This window comes from Helicoverpa zea, chromosome 31 (assembly GCF_022581195.2).
Source record: "Helicoverpa zea isolate HzStark_Cry1AcR chromosome 31, ilHelZeax1.1, whole genome shotgun sequence".
Classification (NCBI taxonomy): Eukaryota; Metazoa; Arthropoda; class Insecta; order Lepidoptera; family Noctuidae; genus Helicoverpa; species Helicoverpa zea.
The window spans coordinates 9,046,363-9,067,852 of NC_061482.1; the positions used below are offsets into that span (position 1 = coordinate 9,046,363).

The following is a 21,490-nucleotide window of genomic DNA, read 5'->3' on the forward strand; positions in this document are numbered from 1 at the left end:
TCGAGCGTTTGCAGCGACTAAAGGCTCCTACACATAGTGCTGGCGGCAGGGCCGCCGGGCAAGCCGCCACCCAAGCCGCTGTGCACCTGGCGGCATACAACGCCGCCGGCACGACCAACCAACCAGAAAAAACGATTTTGTGCCGCTCGTATTGCCGGCGGCATGAAACCGCCGGCATTTGTAAAATCGAATTATGATTGAAAGTATGATATAAAAGCTTTGTAATAGCATGAACAGTGTGTAATATTACTTATCTCAAAGAGTTAACAACCCAGTGGAGAAACACTAAAGGTAAAGTAAAATCCATAGAGTGGGTAAATGTAGCAATAAACCAGGCGATTACAAATAATTTTTTTGTCGATACAAATCAATTTGATAGCGACAGGGTGCATAGAGGTATCAGAAAAATCAATGAGGTATTAGCTTTTGTCGTTGTTATAAGAACTATACACTTTTTCCACGATTTGGTGCTTATCAAACATTCAAACAAACTTTTCTATAGTTCGGCCATTCAGAGAATGCGTTCCTGACACGTCGCGATTGAACTGACGACGTAACTACATTCATTGATTATTGATATAATAATGTTGTTTTAATGCTCCTCAATTGTTAAAACGGTAAACAACCAGCAAAAATATTTTTATCGTAACTGCAACGCCATTGCAAAGTTACGTCGTCAGTTCAATCGCGACGTGTCAGGAACGCATTCTCTGAATGGCCGAACTATAATTAATTTAATTTTGCAGTCACTGACATCAGAAAACATGAATCTCCATGAACTCTCCAATTGATGATCCTTGGACGCCAATACCAGGCACAAGTAACCAAATTAAGGAAACTTAAGAGGTAATTAAGAATAATTCCTAACTCGTAAATTTGAAGCTGTAGCATTTTTAGTATTCATTTTAAATTGTAGATATCTGAAGATGTAGGTCAGCCAGAACCAGAAGAAGGTATTTTGTGTTCTGCATCCAACCGTGTGCAAAATACATTCTCAAAGAAGAAATACTCACCAAAAGAAAATAAGGTAGGTATGTAACCTAGGTAAAGATAGATAGATAGATAGATAAAACATTTATTCAGACAAACAAAAAGACACCACAAAGATACACAATAAGAAAAATAAAACAAAACAAGAAGTGGGTAGAAAGAGAAACATAAAATATGAAATACAATCAGAGATTAACGGCGCGCTGCAGTGTCTTACGTTTGCACCGAATGGGAGTCCAACTCAGCATGTGTCAGGTAGAATACCTGACGCTGGTATTCTGCTGGGTAAACATAATATTAGGCTCACAGAATAAAAACATTCATTTATATTATGATATTTAATATACAAATGATTAATGTTGAGAACTGTGAGCGAGCACTATTTCTTTTAGCCAAAAAATCGCGATTCGCGGCTTTCACATTCACAGGCGCGTTCACGGGCACGGGCGTTTACACGCTCGTGAACGTGAATGTGCTCGTTGAATGTAGAGTTGAACGAGCGCGTGTGAACGTAGCATTACAATTTTGCTGTTGATTTGATAATAAGGATTTTATAATACGTTATTGTAACGTTAGGATTAACCGCTAAATATACCCACTGCTGGTATTTCTTCTTTGAGAGTCCCGTGATACTTTTACCTCTGCAACCTGATTTTTTTCAATACGAGATTCAACAGAAGTTTCTTACACAATGTACAAAAACCTCCAAGGACAAAGCTCTGTACAAACAGTGCCTGTCAAATGTATTAGCCCTGTAGAAGAGGTTTTAATTAAAGAAACGGGTAGAAGCATAAGTATTATCACAAAGGCTCAATAGGCATGACGCAAAATTGAAAAACTTACGATCGCTTTTATCTCTAATCTCAAGAATAGCGTACAAAATTTGAATTTAAAGTGGAATAAAATATATATATTTTTTAGCAACATCGATACTCTATTGAACACAGTTAAAAGCAACAGGGCCAAAGATATTATTCCAACTACTTATGTAAAATAAATTGTTTAATCTTTATACATACTTAATTATAAAAAATGTGACATTTCTACAAACAATTAAGCTTAATATTATTATCTTTATACTTTTATTCAAGAAAAGCATACTTATTTGTTAAAAATCATATTACTTTACCACATTCTGTAACGTTACAAAAATGCTTGCTTTATGAACTTACTACTTTCTGATTAAAATTTACAATAAATTTATTCATAAATGAAAATAACCAAACTAAAAGCCACAGCTTTATTAATGTGATGAACTCAAAACCTAGCCAAACCACTTTGATGAGGGTAACCCTGGCCAAACAATTTTTTCCATAAGTCCATGTCTTTAACCTGGAACTTATTATGAATGCAGTACCTACTACAATAGATGTGCTGGTTAAATACCAGCATCTTTCTTTTTGTACAAATTTTATTGAGAGTAGACAGGTTACATAAGCAGTATTTTTAGAACGAACTCGTCAAGATTATATTTATTGCAAGTGTGCCCACTTACATGGTGAACAATGACAAACAACAATAGCCATCTATCAATAACAAACAAATATCATGACAGAGTGATACCGAAGAAGACAATTTTTTTTTTTAAATACTTAAAACAATAAATAGGTAAACAATTCCTTTTTAAATTATGTCTTTCTTTTATTTTCCTTAGATTTCAGTAGAAATTTTATAATGTTGAGTTCCAAAAAACTTTTACACACCTCATGACAAAAACTAGACTATCCCAATGTACCAACAATATACCATATCCGGAGCAAGTTGGTATCTACCTAAGTAAAGATCATTCCTTCTCTATGTGAGAATGTGCCTGCAGGACAATGAAGACTAATTGATTATAAAGAAGTGAAGCCCATTAGGTAAGTTTTCTTTTGTGGTAAGTGATTCATGTTTAAAAGCATAGGCTATAACCCAGATTAAAACCAGATACAAGAAAAAAGAAACCAGAGAAAATAAAACCAAAACAAGCAAAAAAATGCAACAAAACAAAGTCAACAATCTGAGACAGAAATCCGCCCCTAAGACGACCCACTGACCCAAACCAAACAATCAACAAGCATGAAAAAGTAGCATGCTTTGTAGCACGGTATAGACTTTGCCTTTGTAGCGCGGACTTCATCTATTGCCCCTCCGCGCCCCTCTAGGCTAAGACGCGCGCCGGCTCGTTACCGAAATTAAAAGTGGAACAGCCGCGCAGCTTTTGCGGCGCGCGCGGAGAGTCGAGAGCAGTCGAAGTCGAGAGTGCCCGACTAACCGCGAAGCACGACGCATGCGCTCCGTTGTTGACGGACGCCCGCGTCGCTCGCGTGCCGGTGCTTAAGCTCCCTAGTATTAAATAGTATATATATTGTGTGTTGTGTGTACGCATTATACGTTTATTTTACCACCAATCGTTTTTCCAATCAACTCGGAACGAAGCCCAACTATACCTTCCTGTTTGTAGTTTTAGTGACCTACCTTTTTGAATACCTCCCTACTATAATATTACTATTTTTATCTGAATGCTGTAGCAGTTCCCTCGAGGCATTGATAAAACCGCTTGCAACAGCTAGTTTAAACTGCCCGCTTCATAGTTACAAACAAATCACATATTATGTAATAATATAATATCTCCTACGAACCAAAACCGACTGGTTTGACTGACAACCATTGCCTTCTAGAAAGTAGCTGTCAAACCAACCGCCGGTACCAATAAGTATTCAAAAAGTAGGTCAACAATGATAATGAATATAATAATATAAGTAAAAAATATGTAACCTAAAATTAATTAACTAGTTATATAGTCAGTCATTTTATATTTTAAAACTAGCTTTTGCCCGCGACTTCTTCGTTAGCGCATAATTCAATATCTAATTTGATGTTCCTTTCAATTATTGTTTAGTGAAATACATTTTAATACAATTCAAATAGGTACATTGTTTATAAAATACTTTGATAAAATACATAAAAAAATAGACATTTAGCCTGGTGCGAAAATTTTGGTCCAATTTTCGTACAAATTACATAAAAAGTTGGAGTTAGAATTTTGGCTTTACAAAAGTACTTTATTCAATAGTTTTACAAATGATCTTATGATAGGGAAATATTAAAACTAAGTATCAAAATATTCATCCGCATCGCTGTCAGCTGGGATCGTGCCCAAAAGGCTGGCTGTATTGCCACGCTGGATGGCAGCATATCTAATTATATTCCGCTCTGCAAAGTAGGTACCAAAAAACTGAGAATAGCTAATTATTTGAACATAAATTATCAAAATAATATTTATACAATGAATGATGGACAATGATGGATGAGTCAAAGAGTACTCAACCCTCAACCTTTGATTATATATATGTCATATATCATATATATAATCAAAGCCCTCAACCAACCCTGATAGAATGAACTGACAGTGACAGCTAACTGTCAACACAAACTAAAAAAATATGAAAGGTGTAAAAAGGTACGTTTTGCTATATTACGTCTATGGTTTTGGAAGCGAGCTGCTGACTGCAACTACCGACTACTGCCCGTGCTGCTGATATCGCTGTCTAGTTGATATCGATCTTGTTATGTTATATTATGTTATGTTACTGCATAATATAACATAACATCCAATCCAGAGTATCACCTATGTATATATAAGTCTAGTACATAAATCGGTCCAGCTATTTTTGCGTGAAAGAATAACAAACATACATCTTTTACAATTTTATCATTATAGTTCGGCCATTCAGAGAATGCGTTCCTGACACGTCGCGATTGAACTGACGACGTAATAACATTCATTGATTATTGATATAATAATGTTGTTTTAATGCTCCTCAATTGTTAAAACGGTAAACAACCAGCAAAAATATTTTTATCGTAACTGCAACGCCATTGCAAAGTTACGTCGTCAGTTCAATCGCGACGTGTCAGGAACGCATTCTCTGAATGGCCGAACTATAGTTTATATATTACCATTGACATATCTTCTAGCGATAGACAAGAACATCCATACAAATAATTTACCCGCCTATGTCGTCTGTTGACATCTCGTTGACGTATTGTGACATGTAGTCATCCTCATTGATGTCATTGACATGTAACTATAATTGATGTTAATTGCAGAAGTGACATCATATTCTCGCTCGTATTTTGCCTACATTTTTCATTACTCAAAAAGTTTATATCTAAGTGAATTCAAAATCATGTAATAAATCAAAAAGTTTATTTATATCTAAGTGAATGCAAAATCATGTAATATATTAAAACCAGGAACTTATTTTCAGGGTTTTTTAATATTAATTACGATGTTTTTTTTCTTAAGAGGGCCATCACAAATTTTCGCGAATTTAAACGCCCTGATATATGTTGTAGTGTTTTTACAGTAGCGAAATACATACGAGATCATATTATTTTTTCTTGAAAGTAAGAACATACCATGACAAAGTGAAGTCTGTTTTCATTGATATTTCACCTACTGCCAGTTTTATGGCACATCTGTTTCTGTACGATTTTCTTAATCCATAATTTAAGATGGCGGGCGGGAATAAATTAATGCATATTTGTAAAATTGAATTGTAAATGAAAAGTATGATGTACAAGCGTTGTAATAGCATGAACAGCGTGTAATTTTACTAACTTGCCTCTCGAATAGTTTATATGTGTAAGTTTATACCTTGATATGTATTTTCTATTTTATAATCGTCGTTCTACATAGACATCCATCTGACGCAGGTATCAAAATCGCTCTGATTTGCCATTTTGGGCAATCAGTGTTGCCAGATGAATATTATAAATTCTCCCCAAACTTTTTTCAAAATCCCCCCAAAATTAGGATATTTTAAGAAAAATCCCCCACTGTTGGAAAATTATTTTATTTGTAAAGAAAAAACACAAAAATAGGCAAAACATTTAAATTTCAGAAATTGCTTCCATTAATGCATCTGTTTCTGTATCTCCACATGCTTCATCAGTGCCATACATTTTTTCAGAGTTGAATCTCTGTAGCATCTTGACAGTGGGATTAAAACTTATACAGCCTTTTATCATTGTATATCTTATTCTTAAGATTGATTCCGCAGTGGCGGTGGCCAATCGATTTCTCAATTTATCTTTAATGATAGTCACTTGAGAAAAGGCTCTTTCCACCACTGCGTTGGAGAAAGGTAATGATAAAATGGCTAATGCCAATTTGCTAACATTTCCGTAGGTTCTCTCACCCACAGCATTTTTAAAATTGTACACTTCCACCCAGAATTCCTCAGTAGTTTTTGTCGATTCCCAGGTAGTTCTGTGTAAGGCGTTCCATTCCTGTACCAAGGAGTCGACATCATTACAGACGGTTTTAAAAGATTTTGCTAAATTGGTTATGTCCGGTTTGATTTGAGACGTCGCATTTTTCGGACTCAGTAACTTCAAATTTTCTAACGTCTTCATATTATTTGGTAATCTCTTCTGTATTTGTTTACAGATTTCTATAAGAAACTCCTTGCAGCGCTGTTTTATATCTTTCAATTCATGTTCTCTTATACCTTCTGACTTTTCGTTAAATGAATACCCGAAATTCATATACGATGAGTCCATTATGTACTTTTCAAAATCATAGTTACATAAACTATGTTTGTCCGCCTTTTCCAGTTGCGCTGGAGGTATTAAAATTGTTAAATAGGTTAATAATAAATTATTAACTTCTTCAAGCAACTTCAGAGGGTCTGCATCAGTGGCTTGAAACATTTTATTTGTCATGGTAATATATTTGAGGTAAGTCCCGAGAAAAGTCATGTATAACAAATTTGCCTTACTTTTGAGGATGTTGCTCAATTGATCCGCAGTATAACACCTTTCTCTAGATTTGGCCATGTCAAAGTGTAGTTTTAATCCATCCCATTGGTCTAAAATTTTAATGAGTGCCTCATATCTAGATAACCATCTAGTGCCAGCTAGTTTGTTTATTTTTAATGGTGTTTTTCCATCGTACAGTAATTCATATATTTGCTTGTATTCAGTCTGTCTTTTCGTACTGTTTGAAAACCAGTTATGGCATTCTTTAATGAGAAAATCAAGAAACCGGGGGAGCGTTTTGAATGCATTTTCAGCCGCCAAATGTAATGAATGACAAACGCACTTAATAGTTATCAGATCAGGGTTTCCTTCTTTCAAAATAGAGGAAAACGAGTGATGTTCACCAACCATGACATTAGCACCATCGACTCCTATACCCAAAAGTTTTCCTGTGTTTAGGCCATCAGCAGTCAGTTGCGCTTTAAACTTATCAGTTAATGAAGTTGCATCTGCAGATTCTATTTCAATCAATCTGTAAAACTGAGTAATAATTTTATTCTGTTTTTCACTGAAAAATCTTATAATCACACACATTACTTTTTTCGTGTCAATAGTAGTTGTTTCATCAATGATCATTGAGTAATGATTGTCTCCAACTTCTTCCAATAATTCTTCCAAGAAACAAGGAGAAATAACATTTCTAATTAAAGCAGTGCATTTTGACCTGTGTAACTTCAAATCTTTCAAAACTGGAGCAGCTGGATCTAAATCTTTAATCAGTATACCTAGATGATCCACAGATTTAATACTTGAATGTTCAGCAACATATGCAGCAATTTTTAATTCTGCTCTTTTTCTTGGCTCTTTCAAGGGCTTTTCAAAAAAATTTGACATTTTACTTGACTGACCAACTATATTAGATCGTTTTAAACATTGGTCATGTTTTTTAGTTTTGGAATGTTCTACTAAATCCTTTTTATGAGACATCAATGTGCACTTACAGGCCTTGCACCACGCTTTTGTATCGTCACCGATGCAAACTGTCAGCCACCCTGAAAATTGGGAAAAAATATAAGATGGCAATACAGGTTTGATAACATTCAAATCATGCACGTACAAGGGGTGCTATTTCAGAACGAGTAAACGAGAGATTAATTCATAAAAAAAACGCCCGTTTACGAACACCTCACTTCTCAAAGTAGCATTTCATAACCAAACCGAACCAATCACATTTACACTGTAAGCTGAACTCACGCCAACCAAAACCCTCAAAAACATAAGAAAGGGATTTTGAAATTAATAATGCCATGCTAGCATGCCACATATATAATATTGTAATCACACCTTAATTTTAGTAAAAGCAAACCGAACCCAGGTTAATGATAATATACCTACTTATACCTTATTACATTTATACCTCCTTTTGAAATATTCATATATCTACTTGATGTTTAAACGGCTGGTCCAAGTGGTAACTCATTCAGAGCTACAAACATAAAATTCTTTTATGAGACATTACTTCATTTAGGTTATAATCACTACACTTTAATGAAGTTACTTCAGAATTACGAACCTTTAAATGTTGGGTCCTGTTCCCACTCCTTTCTATATCTTCTTACATATTTTGGTTTGGTCTTTTCCATGATCTTCACTCACTTTTTAGGATTTACAATTTAATAATATAGCACACACTCAGCAATTGGCGGTATAAATAAACCTGTTTGTCCGACCCGAAGTCCCGAACAAACGACTGACTGCGGCTGCGCGCTGCGCTGCGTGACAGTGACAATGACAACTTCGCTTCGGCACCGCTCGGCTATCATCGATGTTCGTTCGTACTCGTACCACCCTACACATCGTTGTGCGTGTTTGAGTGTGTGAGTGTGCGTGGATGTGTGCAGATTATGTAATAAGCGCCTTTAATCGCGTACAGAAAAAAAAAAAAGATTTTAATGTTTTTCAAAAAACCCCAATTCCCCCCAAGCCTGTTTTAGTTCCCTCCGCATAATCCCCCAAAGGATTTGTCCCCCCGAAATTGCCCCCAAGGCCTGAAAATACCCCCAAATTTGGGGGGAATCCCCCCCATCTGGCATCACTGTGGGCAATGCAAAGTCTGCAGTGCATTTCAGTGTGGTAAGCTTTTTGTTCGGTCGGAACGTTCTATTCTATCTAGTACGTAGTACATATATATCGATGTATATTACTATTTTATTTTCTAATCGTCCCAAACCACAAAGTACATTATGTCCCTAACTACTCTATGGTCTATTCAAACAGTCCAAAAAGCGTTAAAATAAATTGTGTAGTAAGAAAGTTTTAGCCGAACCGAACTATTTTGATGTAAAAACAATGTCTAATTCAGGCGATGTTATTGATTTGACGAATTCTTTTATTTTAGCTGATCATTGTGGTATAGCCAACGTTATAATTGACTTGGACTCAGATGATTCGTTCTGTGGTAAGTTTGCTATTTTTTTTAAATGTATTAATTAAGTACTTAAAAGATAGATAAATACGATATACCATGCAGCTATAGATCTGATATAGATCCACAATATGTCATACAGCAGGGCAGTCAGGGAACGCAATTATCATAATTATCTATTTACCTAATCTATTGAATTCTTGTATTTTTCAGTAGACAATGACCGACGTGAGGACAGAGCATCTGTTAATACCCAGTGCTTTGCGAAAGGTGCTAAACCATCATTAAGACTAACTGCAATTGAAAACACAAATAAAAAGAAAAAAGCAAAACAGAAATCACCTACCTCCATAAAGGCAAAAGAGGTAAATTTTGAAAATCTACACTAATTCATGGACTACTTTTACTTGTCTGTACACTACTACAATAATGAGTAAACATTATTTGTTTGTTTGTTCATTTGTATTATAAAGGCTCGAAATTGGTGAGCCGATTTCACTGTTTCACAGTTGTGAAATCATTGGAACATTAATGGCTACAAGCTATATTTTAACTGCATATGGGAAAAAGTTCACCCGAAATGGGGGTGACACCACAGAAAACAATAAGTACCTAATTTAGGTAGTAAAAAACCTTAACAATTTTTAGGGCGAACATCCCCACTCAGAGACAGTTAATGGTTACTTAAGCCATTCCTTAGTGAAGGATTTGTATGACATTCTGTCACTAAGGAGTGACTTAAGTCATCGTTAAATGACTGAGTGGGGAGGTAAGTAACGGAAATGGCCGCTAGTTGATGGTCAAGAACTTAAATTTAAAATACCTGGTAAAGTATTAATTTTCCACATTCCACCCACAGACTATTTTAATGATTAATCCCTAAATTTGGTATGTCCACTACCTTCAAACTTGCCAACTATATATCACAAGCTGATTTTATATTATTTATGTTTCAGACATCTTCATTACCTGGTAATAGCAAAAAGTTTGGAGGCTGTCCCATATGTTGGGACGAATTAGGTAAAAACCCTTTGGCATCTACTAAATGTGGACATGTGTACTGTATGAAATGTATAGAGGGATATCTTAAAGTTCAAAAGAAATGTCCCACTTGTCGACGGAGTTTAAAGGGATCTTCTCCATACCATGCTCTCTATCTATAAAAAGTTTTTTATAAAAACTGACCACACGCACAGTCAAAATGTACAACCTACCAATGTTATACTTGCAAAAAATATTCTTGCGTGCAATATGTTCACTTCAGTATTTTTTTTCATATTCCACAGAACACTTGCCAAAACTTTCATGAAATGCAATCATTAGAATTAGTAAGTTATTTATAATAGTTTTAATTTGTTACAATGTTTTCTTATATTTATTTGCAACAATATACAGTGGTGAACAACCAATTAGATACACTGTGGTCGAACTCGGGACCTCAAAACAAATAATGGTGTTTCTAATTTCTTGTCCACTACAGGTAAAAAGTTAGGAAAAGATAATTATTCATGAATGTATATAGTAAGTTATGTCCCAACATTATTTATTTATTTAATCTACTAAGTACTTTTACATATTTCATTTTTATTATTTAATTTTTTCAGTGTAATCAGTTTTCATACTTTCTTTTTCTTTTCTTTAGTTAACTTGTGGATAATGCGTTGCATGATTGTTAACTTAGTTTTAATACTTTATTCGATAAGTTTTATTATGTAACTGTTTTTTGTCCCTTAATAAATAAATAAATATTTAAGACTGATTAGTTTTTTTCTTCTTCTTCTTCTTCTTTTTGTTTATGGCTCCTTCATTTGTATCGAAGATTTTGCCAACGTCAAGGTAGGAAATGACACTGATCGGTTTTTAATTAAAAATAAAATAATACTTATTATTCTCTAGTGACTACAGCGATTGTAGAGCTGAAAAAGGGGGACAAAACATTTGTTAGTATTTGTGACAAACACGAGACGGCACAGCTGTTAGAACATAAATGATTAATTGTCAGTATTGTCAATGTCATACATATTTGAAGTAAGAGCGAAAAAGTAACATCGAAACAATAATAACTATTGTGAGTATAGGCGGTGAATTATGTTATATATATATCTGATTAATACTAATAAACTTATATAACGTTTTAATAATGGGAGAATGGACTAGGGTTAGTAAAAAAGGAATGTTAATAGGACGTGGGATGTCATTAGGAAGGAGGTCATAAAGGGGCGTAATAAGACGGGGGCAGGAAAAGAATAAGTGTTCCAGAGTACCCTCCTCCAGGCCACATTCACAGATAGAATGATCTCTGACTCTGATCTTAGCCAAAAAAACTGGAGTACAGACAAAACCAAGCCGCAATCGAATGATGACCGATGTAGCCAATTTCTTAAAATTCTTGTGTTTACTAAACCAAGCTTTGTGAGGAATAGAAGGTTGAATGGATCCGAAGAATTTACCTTTGACTTTACGGGTTTTCTGCCAAAGGGAATCCCAGCTCTTCATCATAGAAGGTTTGGCGGTGCAGCACAGATCTCGAGGGAAACAAGTCCTGAGGTAAGAATCATCTCCATTTCGAATTGCTACCTTGGCAAGTGAATCTGCATTATCGTTACCCACGATGCCCGAGTGACTGGGGATCCAGGCCAAAGTAACTTGAATACCTGAAGAGTGACATTTAAACAGAAGTTGCTTGATCTGAAGAATAATGGGGAAGTTATGACGAGCACGAAAAGGAAATTTTATCAAATCTTGAAGGCAGCTTAGAGAGTCAGAAAGAATTAAAGTTTTGTTTAGACTATGAGAATCGACGTATTTAACAGCTTCTAAAAGGGCTATTGATTCCCCTGTATAGATAGAGGAGTGTGGAGAAACTTTATTGCTCAGAATAATTTTATATTTAGGGATCCACACCGCAGTTCCCACAATGCCATCTTCTGAAATTTTGGAAGCATCAGTGTACATAGTGAGCCAGTCTTGCCAGTCTTCGGTTAAAATCTTATTTAATTTATTATTAGCACCAGGGTCATGTTTGGAAATACCGAGGCTGAGAATGACTTTCGGTTGAAAGAGTAACGTTTCGAAACTAACTTCAAAAAGAGGGTTAGTATTGGACTGGACTAGGGATATGTGAGGATCATTGACTTTACTGTAGCTGTTAATAAGGGGAGGAGGAAGTTTGTGTGACCAGTAACGGGAAGAGGCAATAAGCTCATGCAGTGTTTTTAAAAGAGGAAGAAGGGGGTGGGATTTAATTTGGAGAGCTTTGAAAAAGAATCTATCCGAGAGGTATTGTCTGCGTAAGTTAAGAGGAGGATCCAAACATTCCACCTGCAGAGCGTTTATAGGGGAACATTTCATAGCTCCTGTAATAATTCGCAAACATTTGGCTTGGATCTTATCCAATTTGGCTAAGGCAATTTTGTTACATGGCTCCAACAGAAAGCTGCCGTAGTCAAAGTGGCTCCGGATTATGGCATTATAAAGGATTCTTTGGGTTGATGGGTGAGCACCCCACCGAACCCCAGAAAGGGCACGTAGGGCGTTCACACCTTTTTCACATTTTTTGCTAATGTATTCTAGATGGTGAAGGCCAGATAATTTAGAGTCAAGAATTATACCGAGAAATTTAATTTTGTCAAGAGTAGAAATGGGAACATTATCAATAGATAGGTTAATAGGGGGGATATTACGTTTGCGAGAAAAGACAACCGCATTGCATTTAGGCACTGATAGGCTAAGGCCATGGTCGCATAGCCACTGATTGAGGTAGTATAGAGCAGAGTTTAAGCGAGAAGAGGCATCTTGAGGGGAGGAGAAACTATAATAGAGGGCAATATCATCCGCGTACTGTAGAATTTTGCAGAAGCAGTTAACCGAAGACTCTAAATCGTGAGTATATAAGTTATACAGGATAGGGCTTAAGACCGAGCCCTGGGGCAGGCCTTTCCAGACTAAACGGGATGGGGAAACGGAATGTTGATGACGGATAGTGATCGTTCGAGACATTAGCATGTTGCAGATTATGTTAACCAACCTCACAGGAACACTCAGCTGATGCATCTTCTGCCTGAGTAGTGGAAGTTGGACGTTATCGTAAGCTGATGCAACATCAAGAAAGACACCAACTACGCTTTCATTTTTTGAAAAAGCGATTCGAACATCCGAAACGAAAATGCTAAGGCTGTCCAGAGTACCCATTCCTCTTCGGAAGCCAAACTGAGAAGGAGATAAGATGCCTTTACTTTCCAAAAACCATTCAAGCCGGTTCTTGATAAGGTTCTCCATGATTTTAGCCAGAACAGAGGACAGAGCAATGGGTCTGTATGAGGAGGAATCTTTTGGATTTTTACCAGGCTTTAATATTGGGATGATAATTTGGCATTTCCAAGACTCGGGGACTACCCCAGAGAGGAAGAAAGAGTTGAAAAGGTTGAGGAGTATTTGTTTACAAAGAGAAGAGGATTTACAGATGAAAGAATATGGGATACCATCTACACCCGGGGCGGAATCCCGCAGATGGTCCAAAGCACAAGATAATTCAGAAAGAGAAAAAGGATCATCGAATTTATCAGAAGAGGGGGGAGGAGAGTCTGACAAGGAAAGGCATTCAAAACTAGGGACAGAGGGAGGGGCTAGCTTACTTATGAAGTCTTCTAGCCAGCAACTGGAGTCATTGGAAGAAATGTCTGAGGAATGGGCGTCTAAGACTCTGCGATATGCCTTAATTCTTTTCCAGACTATCGATACTGGTGAACGGGGAGACAACGATTCGCAGAAGTTATGCCAACCAGATTTTTTCTTTTTCGCCAATAATCTGCAGGTGCGTGCCGAAGTTTTCTTAAGATCGAGATAATTGGTCATATTAATAGAGGATGCGTATCGGATTTCTGCTTCTCTCCGTTTTCGAACGCTATCGGTGCACTCGGCGTCCCACCATGGAGGGGAGGAAATAAATTTCCGGGCAGAGTTTTTAAGGGGGATAGACGCGTCAGCCGCACGTTTTAAAGAGGAGACAAAATTTTCATAGACGTCATGGGAATTAGAGGAGTTTACCTGGGGAAGGGTGTGAAGTTCTGAATCTACCAAGGAAGAAAATTTACCCCAGTCAGCTTGAAGGAGGCGATATTTCTGGAGAGGTTGAATGGGAGGGTTAGGGGAGAAGGAATTATGAAAAGTAATTAAGATGGGGAAATGGTCACTGCCATATGAATTAGGCAGGACAGACCAAGAGAGAATTGAGACTAGAGTGGGAGAGGCAAAAGAAAGGTCAGGGACACTAGCATTTTGTGTAGGGGAGACCCTACGGGTAGCAGATCCATCATTCAGGACACAGAGGTTCATATCATCTAGTAGGTCTAGTAGAAAGCTAGATGAGGGATCATTAGTATGAGAACCCCAGAGCGTGTGACGGCAATTAAAATCGCCTAGCACCACCAAAGGGCTGGGAATGGTGGAGAGAATATGGTTAAATTCAGACAGGATGTTGGCATTAGGGTGAGGAATGTAGGCGGAAACAAAGGAGACGTCCATGGCTCTAATGGCAACAACATGGAGACCAGGATTATGTAGAGGGATGGGAATCTGGGAAAAGGGGACTGATCTGCTAACCAGCAGGGCACATCCCGCTCGACCGTCGTCTCTGTCATCCCGGAGACACGAGAAACCAGGAACCCTAAAAGGGGACCCCGGCCTCAACCATGTCTCCGACAAGGCAAAAACAACGGGATTGTGGCGATTCAATAGGAACAGTAAATCGTGCTTTTTTTGAGTGATACTTCTGCTATTCCATTGAAGGATCTTTGGCATTTCTACGGATCCAAGATTGAAGCAGCTGCTCAACAAGTATGAGGACGTTGTTCGGTATGGCATCACTAAATTTGGAGAGGATGTTGATAAGGGAGCAAGTGAGAAGTTCAATAAGGTTATCATTAGGAGTACAAAGGGGAGTGGATTCTGTGTTAGGAGGCTGCTGTAAAGCACAGCCATTTGGCTGAGAGGAATTGGGGGACGATACAATCGACCTATGGGCCTGAACATCGTATGACTTGCTCAGCTCGGGTCTAGGTCTGGGGGAACGGAAAACTGTTTTGGTGTACGATGTTTTGGAGGGGGAGGCAGATGGAGAAGAAGGAGACAAGAGAGGGGAAGCAAAAAGCTGAGAGAAGTCGGGAGCGAGAGCCTGTGTGGAATGGTATTGTGGGGAGTTCGCCGTGACGTTAGAGTAGAAGCGTTTAACTCGCGGGAATCTTGCAGACGCCTCACTATAGCTGAGGTTCTCCTGAGACATAACCATTTTGATATTTTTTTGGCGTGAATGTTCAGGGCATTGATCGTCTGTAGCCTTGTGGTTGCCACCATCGCATAAAATGCAAGTTACCTGTGAGTCAGGGACGTTGCAGCTGTCACCAGGATGCGGCTGAGCGCATTTAAAGCATCGAGCTTTCGACCTACACTGAGAGCGGATGTGGCCAAAACGGAGGCAGTTGCGGCATTGGATTGTTGGGAGATGATAGACTGAGACAGGGAGGGAGGCATTGTAACAGAAAACTCTCTCTGGGAGAGTTTGACCAGCGAAAGTCAGAACCACCGTAGAAGAGGGGGACCACGTTACTGTATCCCCTTTCTTATTTTTAAAGTTGAGGCGTCTAGCCCGAATGACCTCCCCACAATTGCGAGGAGTTTCTACCCCTGAGACTAAGTCCTCCAAGGTCCAGTCGGTAGGGATATCCCTGACAATGCCCATACGAGTAATTTGGAAGCGGGGGATTTTAGCACTATAGTTATTTGAGGTAAGAAAGTCACTCTCCACAAAACTATTGGCCTCCGAAGCAGTCTTGAATTCAATGGCGAGTTTATTGCGTCCTAGGGACTTAATTCCACCTTCAGAAATGCCTTTGACGTTATTTTTGTGCAAGAACTGAGCGAACTTCAGGACTTTTAAAGTTGTACCAGTGGCAGGATCAGGCTCAATTTTGGATACAAAAACAGTGAAGGGTGCTCTGTCACACTCATTGTAGAAAAGTTTGGAGTTGGTTTCGAATCCAGGCTTCGAAAAAACCGACTGAATTGAATCAGACGGAGGTCTGTTTTTCTTGGATTCAATGGAGGAATCTGAATCCGCAGGTCGTTTAAGGGCAGATCTCTGCTGAAGACTTACATTTATGTCTTGGGAACAATCTAAGATGTCTATATCTGGAGGAACCCCTCCACCCCCATCAGGGGGTTCTTTGTCACTCATTTCCTTGGGAAATGAGTGTTAAATACTTAGACTATATAAATTTAGACTTACAAAAATCCTTCACCAAACAAAAAACAAAAACACACCACAGAAACAGCACTAAAACCTCTTTCCGAAAGCAAAATTTAAGGTTAAGTAAGCACACCGTGTCAAGACCAAACCTCGAATCTTAGTTTTTTTATTAATTTGTACACTCTTGACTTTATAACAGTACTAGTCTTGGGGTGAGTTGCACCATTTAACTATAACGAAATGACTTTCGACTTTCGGTTGTCAAATCGCCGATTTGACCACACACTTAGTAACTGACTAGCTAATTTCATGGCTTATTATTATAGTTAAATGCTACACTAGTTACTTTAGCTAGGACTGTGGCCTTTCCAATTGTGTAGTACCATTTAAGAGTTTCCCCTTTCTTTACTTGCCTACAAAATGCACAATTTAGTTTTATGTATCAATTGTATCATTCATTACACAAATTAAATTTTAGATGATTTGTAATGTTCTATTGTCATAATTGGGGCCCGGATGAATATGTATTAGAAAATATAAAATATGGACGAAAAAATCTAAAATATGAAGTATAAAATAACAATACTTTTCATAATTAAACATTTATTTATTTATTCAACCTTATCACTAACATTACAGATATAATCCAATGCGTTAGTGAGGCACTTTTCTTACAAAATTAAACACATTCAGGTAACAAAAAGAAAAAAGAAACACAAGATACACATTTATCTATACATATAATAAATCTGTAAAAAAATTGTGTCTGTACATTGAATATATTAAAAAAATAATAATTGGGTGGGGTTTAGAAACAGTAATGGAACACAAATCCAAAAAAAAAAATCTGTCTGTATGTCTGTTTGTTTGTACACGCTAATCTTCCGAACTACTGAACGGATTTCAATGATTTTTTCTTTGTTGTGTCAGTATTAAGCCTGGTCAACATATAGGCTATAATTTATCTTCGAAACTTGAAGACCTGATGCAGAACACCAACAGACCAACAAAACTATAAGAGATACAAAAATGGTGTCATGGCAAAAATTGTTTCATGTGATGAGCATTTTCAGCTGAGATAATAAATTTGAAGATCTGGAACACCTGATGTGGAACCCCAAGAGCCCAGCTTCTCTGTACCATATACAGGTATGCCGTTTTAGCAAAAGTTGTTCAATTTGATAAGCACTTTCTATTGACTTATACAAATTGAAGATCTAAAACACCTGATGTGGAACTCCAGGGGCCCAGCTAGACTATAGCATATAGAGGTATGACGTTTTAGCAAAAGTTGTTCAATCTGATAAGCACTCTCTGTTGACTTATAAAAATTGAAGATGTACAACACCTGATGTGGAAACCCAGGAGCCCAGCTAGACTATAGCTTATAAAGATATGACGTTTTAGCAAAAGTGGTTCAATCTGATAAGCACTCTCTATTTTGACGGATAAACATCGAAGATCTGGAACACCTGATGTGGAACTTCAAGAGCAATACTACACTTGAAATGTATAGAAACGAATGTTATGAAATAGATATGGTGAATCAAAAAAAGTAATTAGTCCGTCTTTTAGATAACCCTAAAATAATGGACACGTATTTTTTCTTTTCTCCTTCTCACAAACAAATAATAACGAAGATATAACACGCTTGAATTTTGTGTTAAGTCACTGCTTAGTACAAATTTTACATACCTAGACGTGGCGTCACGAGCCCCCACTCTCCGATTTTTTTGCGTTATATATATCTCATTATTATTTTGTATGTCTCTTCCAGACCTCGGGACTACAGAGTTCCGAATTTTTGGGAGGCAAACGTGAGGCCAAAGCCAACACGCTGAAGCCCTTTTGAGACAACTTTAATGAAATGGTGACACAAAACTGACAATTATCCCTTTATACACTATAGAAATGAACCCAAGGACAATCCCCGGTGAACGTCGTTAAAAAAAAAGACAATCTGTGCTATACCATTGCAAACTGTGGATGAATACTACTTGGGCTATTGTGATGGGATGCTAATAGACTAGGAATGGGGAAACTACGGGAACTATGGCTCCTGCCGATGACAATGTATTAGATACATGTAAAAATGGCAGGTGGAGACTCGCCAGCACACTTACTGGGCCCCCGGGAATCTGTCACTGAATAGCAACAAAAGGGCAACAGGGACATGAGTGGCTGAAGTGTGAGGATACCTCGGCGGATTTTAAACGCAGATTACGCGCTTCCTGTGGGTCACTTACCACGAGGCACCTATCCTCCGAGCAGGGCTACTAACCCTGCTCAAGCGACTCCACTCTGGCTGGTCAAGCCAAGCCAGAGGTGTGAGATCTACCCCCGTCATGGTTCACTCCGACCGGCCGGAGATGGGGGACAGTATACTCTCCCTGGAGAACTCAGTATATATGCCCCGCGGGGTCGCTACTCCCCGTCATCAGCCTCAGATATCCTGCGATGCTTATATCTCATTATTATTGTCGTTATTATCTCAAGAGCCTTTGTCCCAATTATGTTAGGGTCGACTTCCAGTCACGATGTAACTGAGTACCAGTGTTTTAAAAGGAGCGACTGCCTATTTGACCTCCACAACCCGGTTAACCGCTCAACCCCCAACACCCCTCGGTAAAACTGGTCAGACATACTGGGTTCTGACTACCCATAACGACTGCCAAGAATTTTCAATGACAGCCGGAACCTACAGTTTAACATCCCCTCCAAATAACGGTCATTGGTATCCAAAATATACGTAGAAAGTACATACGAACTTAGAGAAGTTGCATTGGCAGGTACTTGCCAGACCTGGAATTAAAGACGCACGCTCATACTTGAGAGATTGGTTCTCTACCCACGAACCCCCTAAACCACGAATTCCACTAAGTCACCACGACTTTGTCATCTATTTAATGTTTTTTTTACGTTATAATACGTGTAATATTTTTGCCACACACAACTTAAATGCGGACTAATTAGAATCACTACTTTTATCCCTATGGTCACGTCTATTGCGGTTCAGTTCTCAGCGTTTTGTTTAGTCTGCTGTGCTTTTGCCGTTAAAGTACAAAAATTAAATATATGGAACATTTCTAATGGCTATGCGTATTCCGTTGTTTTCAAGTCAACGGGCCCTTAAAATTCAATATCTAGACGATTCAGATCTTTGATTTTGCTGACCCCGTAGTCGCTGGCATAAGGGACAGGGTCCGCGTACGAAGTCGCGGGCAGAAGCTAGTACCAAATAAAATTAAAAATTATAACAATAAAATAATGAATTTAAACAATAAAAACAAAAGTACTATAAAACTAATCTAGGTAACATAATATAAATAAAATTATCTTTGCGAGTTCACTGAACCGGCAAGAAAAAATGTCAATACTTTTCTGGATTTCGTTAATAGTACGGATCGCTCGCGTGAGAGGCGTTTTGGCCAGAAGGTTGGTCCTGGCGGTCGGCACTGCCAGCAGTGGCGGGCGCCGTCGCCTCTCCACATAGCGGTCCGGCACACTGAGACACAAGTACCGTAGTACTCCGGGATTGTGCTCCTTGCCACGGAGTAATTTAATTAAATACAGTATCAGTGTAAATTCCCGCCGCACCTTCAGCTGGTTGTACCCGACCATACCCAGCACGAACAATGTGGGGTACATTAGTGGGTACAGCGGATACACCCCGTACAGCCTCCAGTACAAGTGGCGCGTGAACTTGTTCTGCACGCGCTCCAGCATGACAGAGTACTTGGCTTCGTGTGGAGCCCATATGACACCACCATACTCCAAGTGACTCCTAACTAATGCGTCGTATAATACCTTTACTGTTGTTATATCCGTAAAGCCCTGCGACTGCCTAAGTAGAAAGCCTAGGTTTCTGTACGCCTTCTTACATACATTAATAATATGCTCGCGAAATGTGAGCTCTGGAGTGAGATTAACCCCCAGATCCCGCACCTGTGTCACTCGTGTCATGGGTGTTGCCTCTGCTTTGTACTCATAGCAGACAGGGCTTCGCGAACGTGTAAAGGATATTACCGAGCATTTGGATACATTGAAGTATAGTTTATTGTCATGACTCCACTTCACCACTCTGTCAATGTCATCCTGGAGTCGCGTACAGTCCGACTCGTCCCTTACCTCGAGCAGCAACTTGAGGTCATCGGCGAACAATAAACATGTAGCATGTCTGACTACCTCCGGCAAGCTGTTTATCATGATGATAAATTCAAGAGGCCCCAAATTGCTGCCTTGGCTTACTCCAGACCGTGTGTAGTATGGCTCTGACTCAAAACCATTATAGTCAACATACTGCTGACGATCTTTCATGTAGCTGACAAAGAACTGCAACAGATGTGGTGTACAGCCAATATCAGCCAGCTTCCTCAATAAAACATCATTGTCCACGGTGTCGAAAGCCTTTTTGAAGTCAAAATACGCCGCATCTACCTGCACCCCCGCGTCGACCGCCGGTATAACCTGCGCCATGAAGTTAAGCAGGTTGGTGGCAGTGCTACGCCCCTGCCGAAAGCCATGCTGTGCATCCGATAGTTGTGCTCGGACCTGCCCCTGTATGGAACTTTGAATGGCGGACTCAAAAACTTTAGCCGGTGTCGACAGCACTGCCACTGGTCTGTAACCGCTGACATCTGGACCTGACTTACCCTTAGGTACTGGAACGACGCGTGAGATCTTCCATCGTTCTGGGAATGTTGACTGTTGTAAACAGGTATTGTAAATGTAATGCAAGGGACCCGCTAAAACCCTGGTACAGTCCCTGAATAGAAAAGGTGGTAGACCGTCGGGACCAGATGAGCGTTTTGGCTTGAGATTCTGCAGCGCTATTTGAACATCATTAAGGGTTAAGTTATTTAAATGTACCCGTGCACTGGTAACACCGGCTTCCGCCGCCGCCGCCTGTGCATCTAGTGTCGGTGGTACCTGGTTATAAACTGACTTAAAAAAGTCGGCAAATTCTCCAGCACACTGGTCATCTGTCAAATCTTCACCATTTTTCATTATATTTTGGCGATTAACTCGGCTTTTTTTGGACCTAATATATTGCCAGAACGCTTTTGGATCTTTCGTGAATTGAT

The 21,490-nt window shown here is 38.7% G+C and overlaps 2 protein-coding genes across 8 annotated transcripts; one reads left to right on the forward strand and one right to left on the reverse strand.

Moving 5' to 3' along the window:
- The first annotated feature begins 5,574 nt into the window (after positions 1-5,574).
- On the forward strand, positions 5,575-10,922 carry LOC124644815 (E3 ubiquitin-protein ligase RNF4-like). 2 transcript variants are annotated; one of them, XM_047184411.1, is made up of 4 exons: positions 5,575-5,620; positions 9,137-9,196; positions 9,377-9,528; positions 10,120-10,922. In XM_047184411.1, the coding sequence occupies exons 1-4, from the start codon at positions 5,617-5,619 to the stop codon at positions 10,324-10,326; spliced, it is 423 nt and encodes a 140-aa protein (XP_047040367.1). In that variant the 5' UTR covers positions 5,575-5,616; the 3' UTR covers positions 10,327-10,922. The 2 variants fall into 2 exon arrangements, with proteins under 2 accessions (XP_047040367.1, XP_047040366.1); XM_047184410.1 differs by lacking the exon at positions 5,575-5,620 and having other exon boundaries at positions 8,906-9,196.
- Positions 5,816-8,988, reverse strand: LOC124644814. Of its 6 annotated transcripts, none has more exons than XM_047184404.1 (3): positions 8,312-8,988; positions 8,156-8,224; positions 5,816-7,790 (listed from the first exon to the last, which is right to left on the reverse strand). In XM_047184404.1, the coding sequence occupies exons 2-3, from the start codon at positions 8,172-8,174 to the stop codon at positions 5,869-5,871; spliced, it is 1,941 nt and encodes a 646-aa protein (XP_047040360.1). In that variant the 5' UTR covers positions 8,175-8,224; positions 8,312-8,988; the 3' UTR covers positions 5,816-5,868. The 6 variants fall into 6 exon arrangements, with proteins under 6 accessions (XP_047040360.1, XP_047040365.1, XP_047040364.1 ...); XM_047184409.1 differs by having other exon boundaries at positions 8,140-8,224; positions 8,312-8,986; XM_047184408.1 differs by having other exon boundaries at positions 8,134-8,224; positions 8,312-8,986.
- Positions 10,923-21,490: the final 10,568 nt, after the last annotated feature.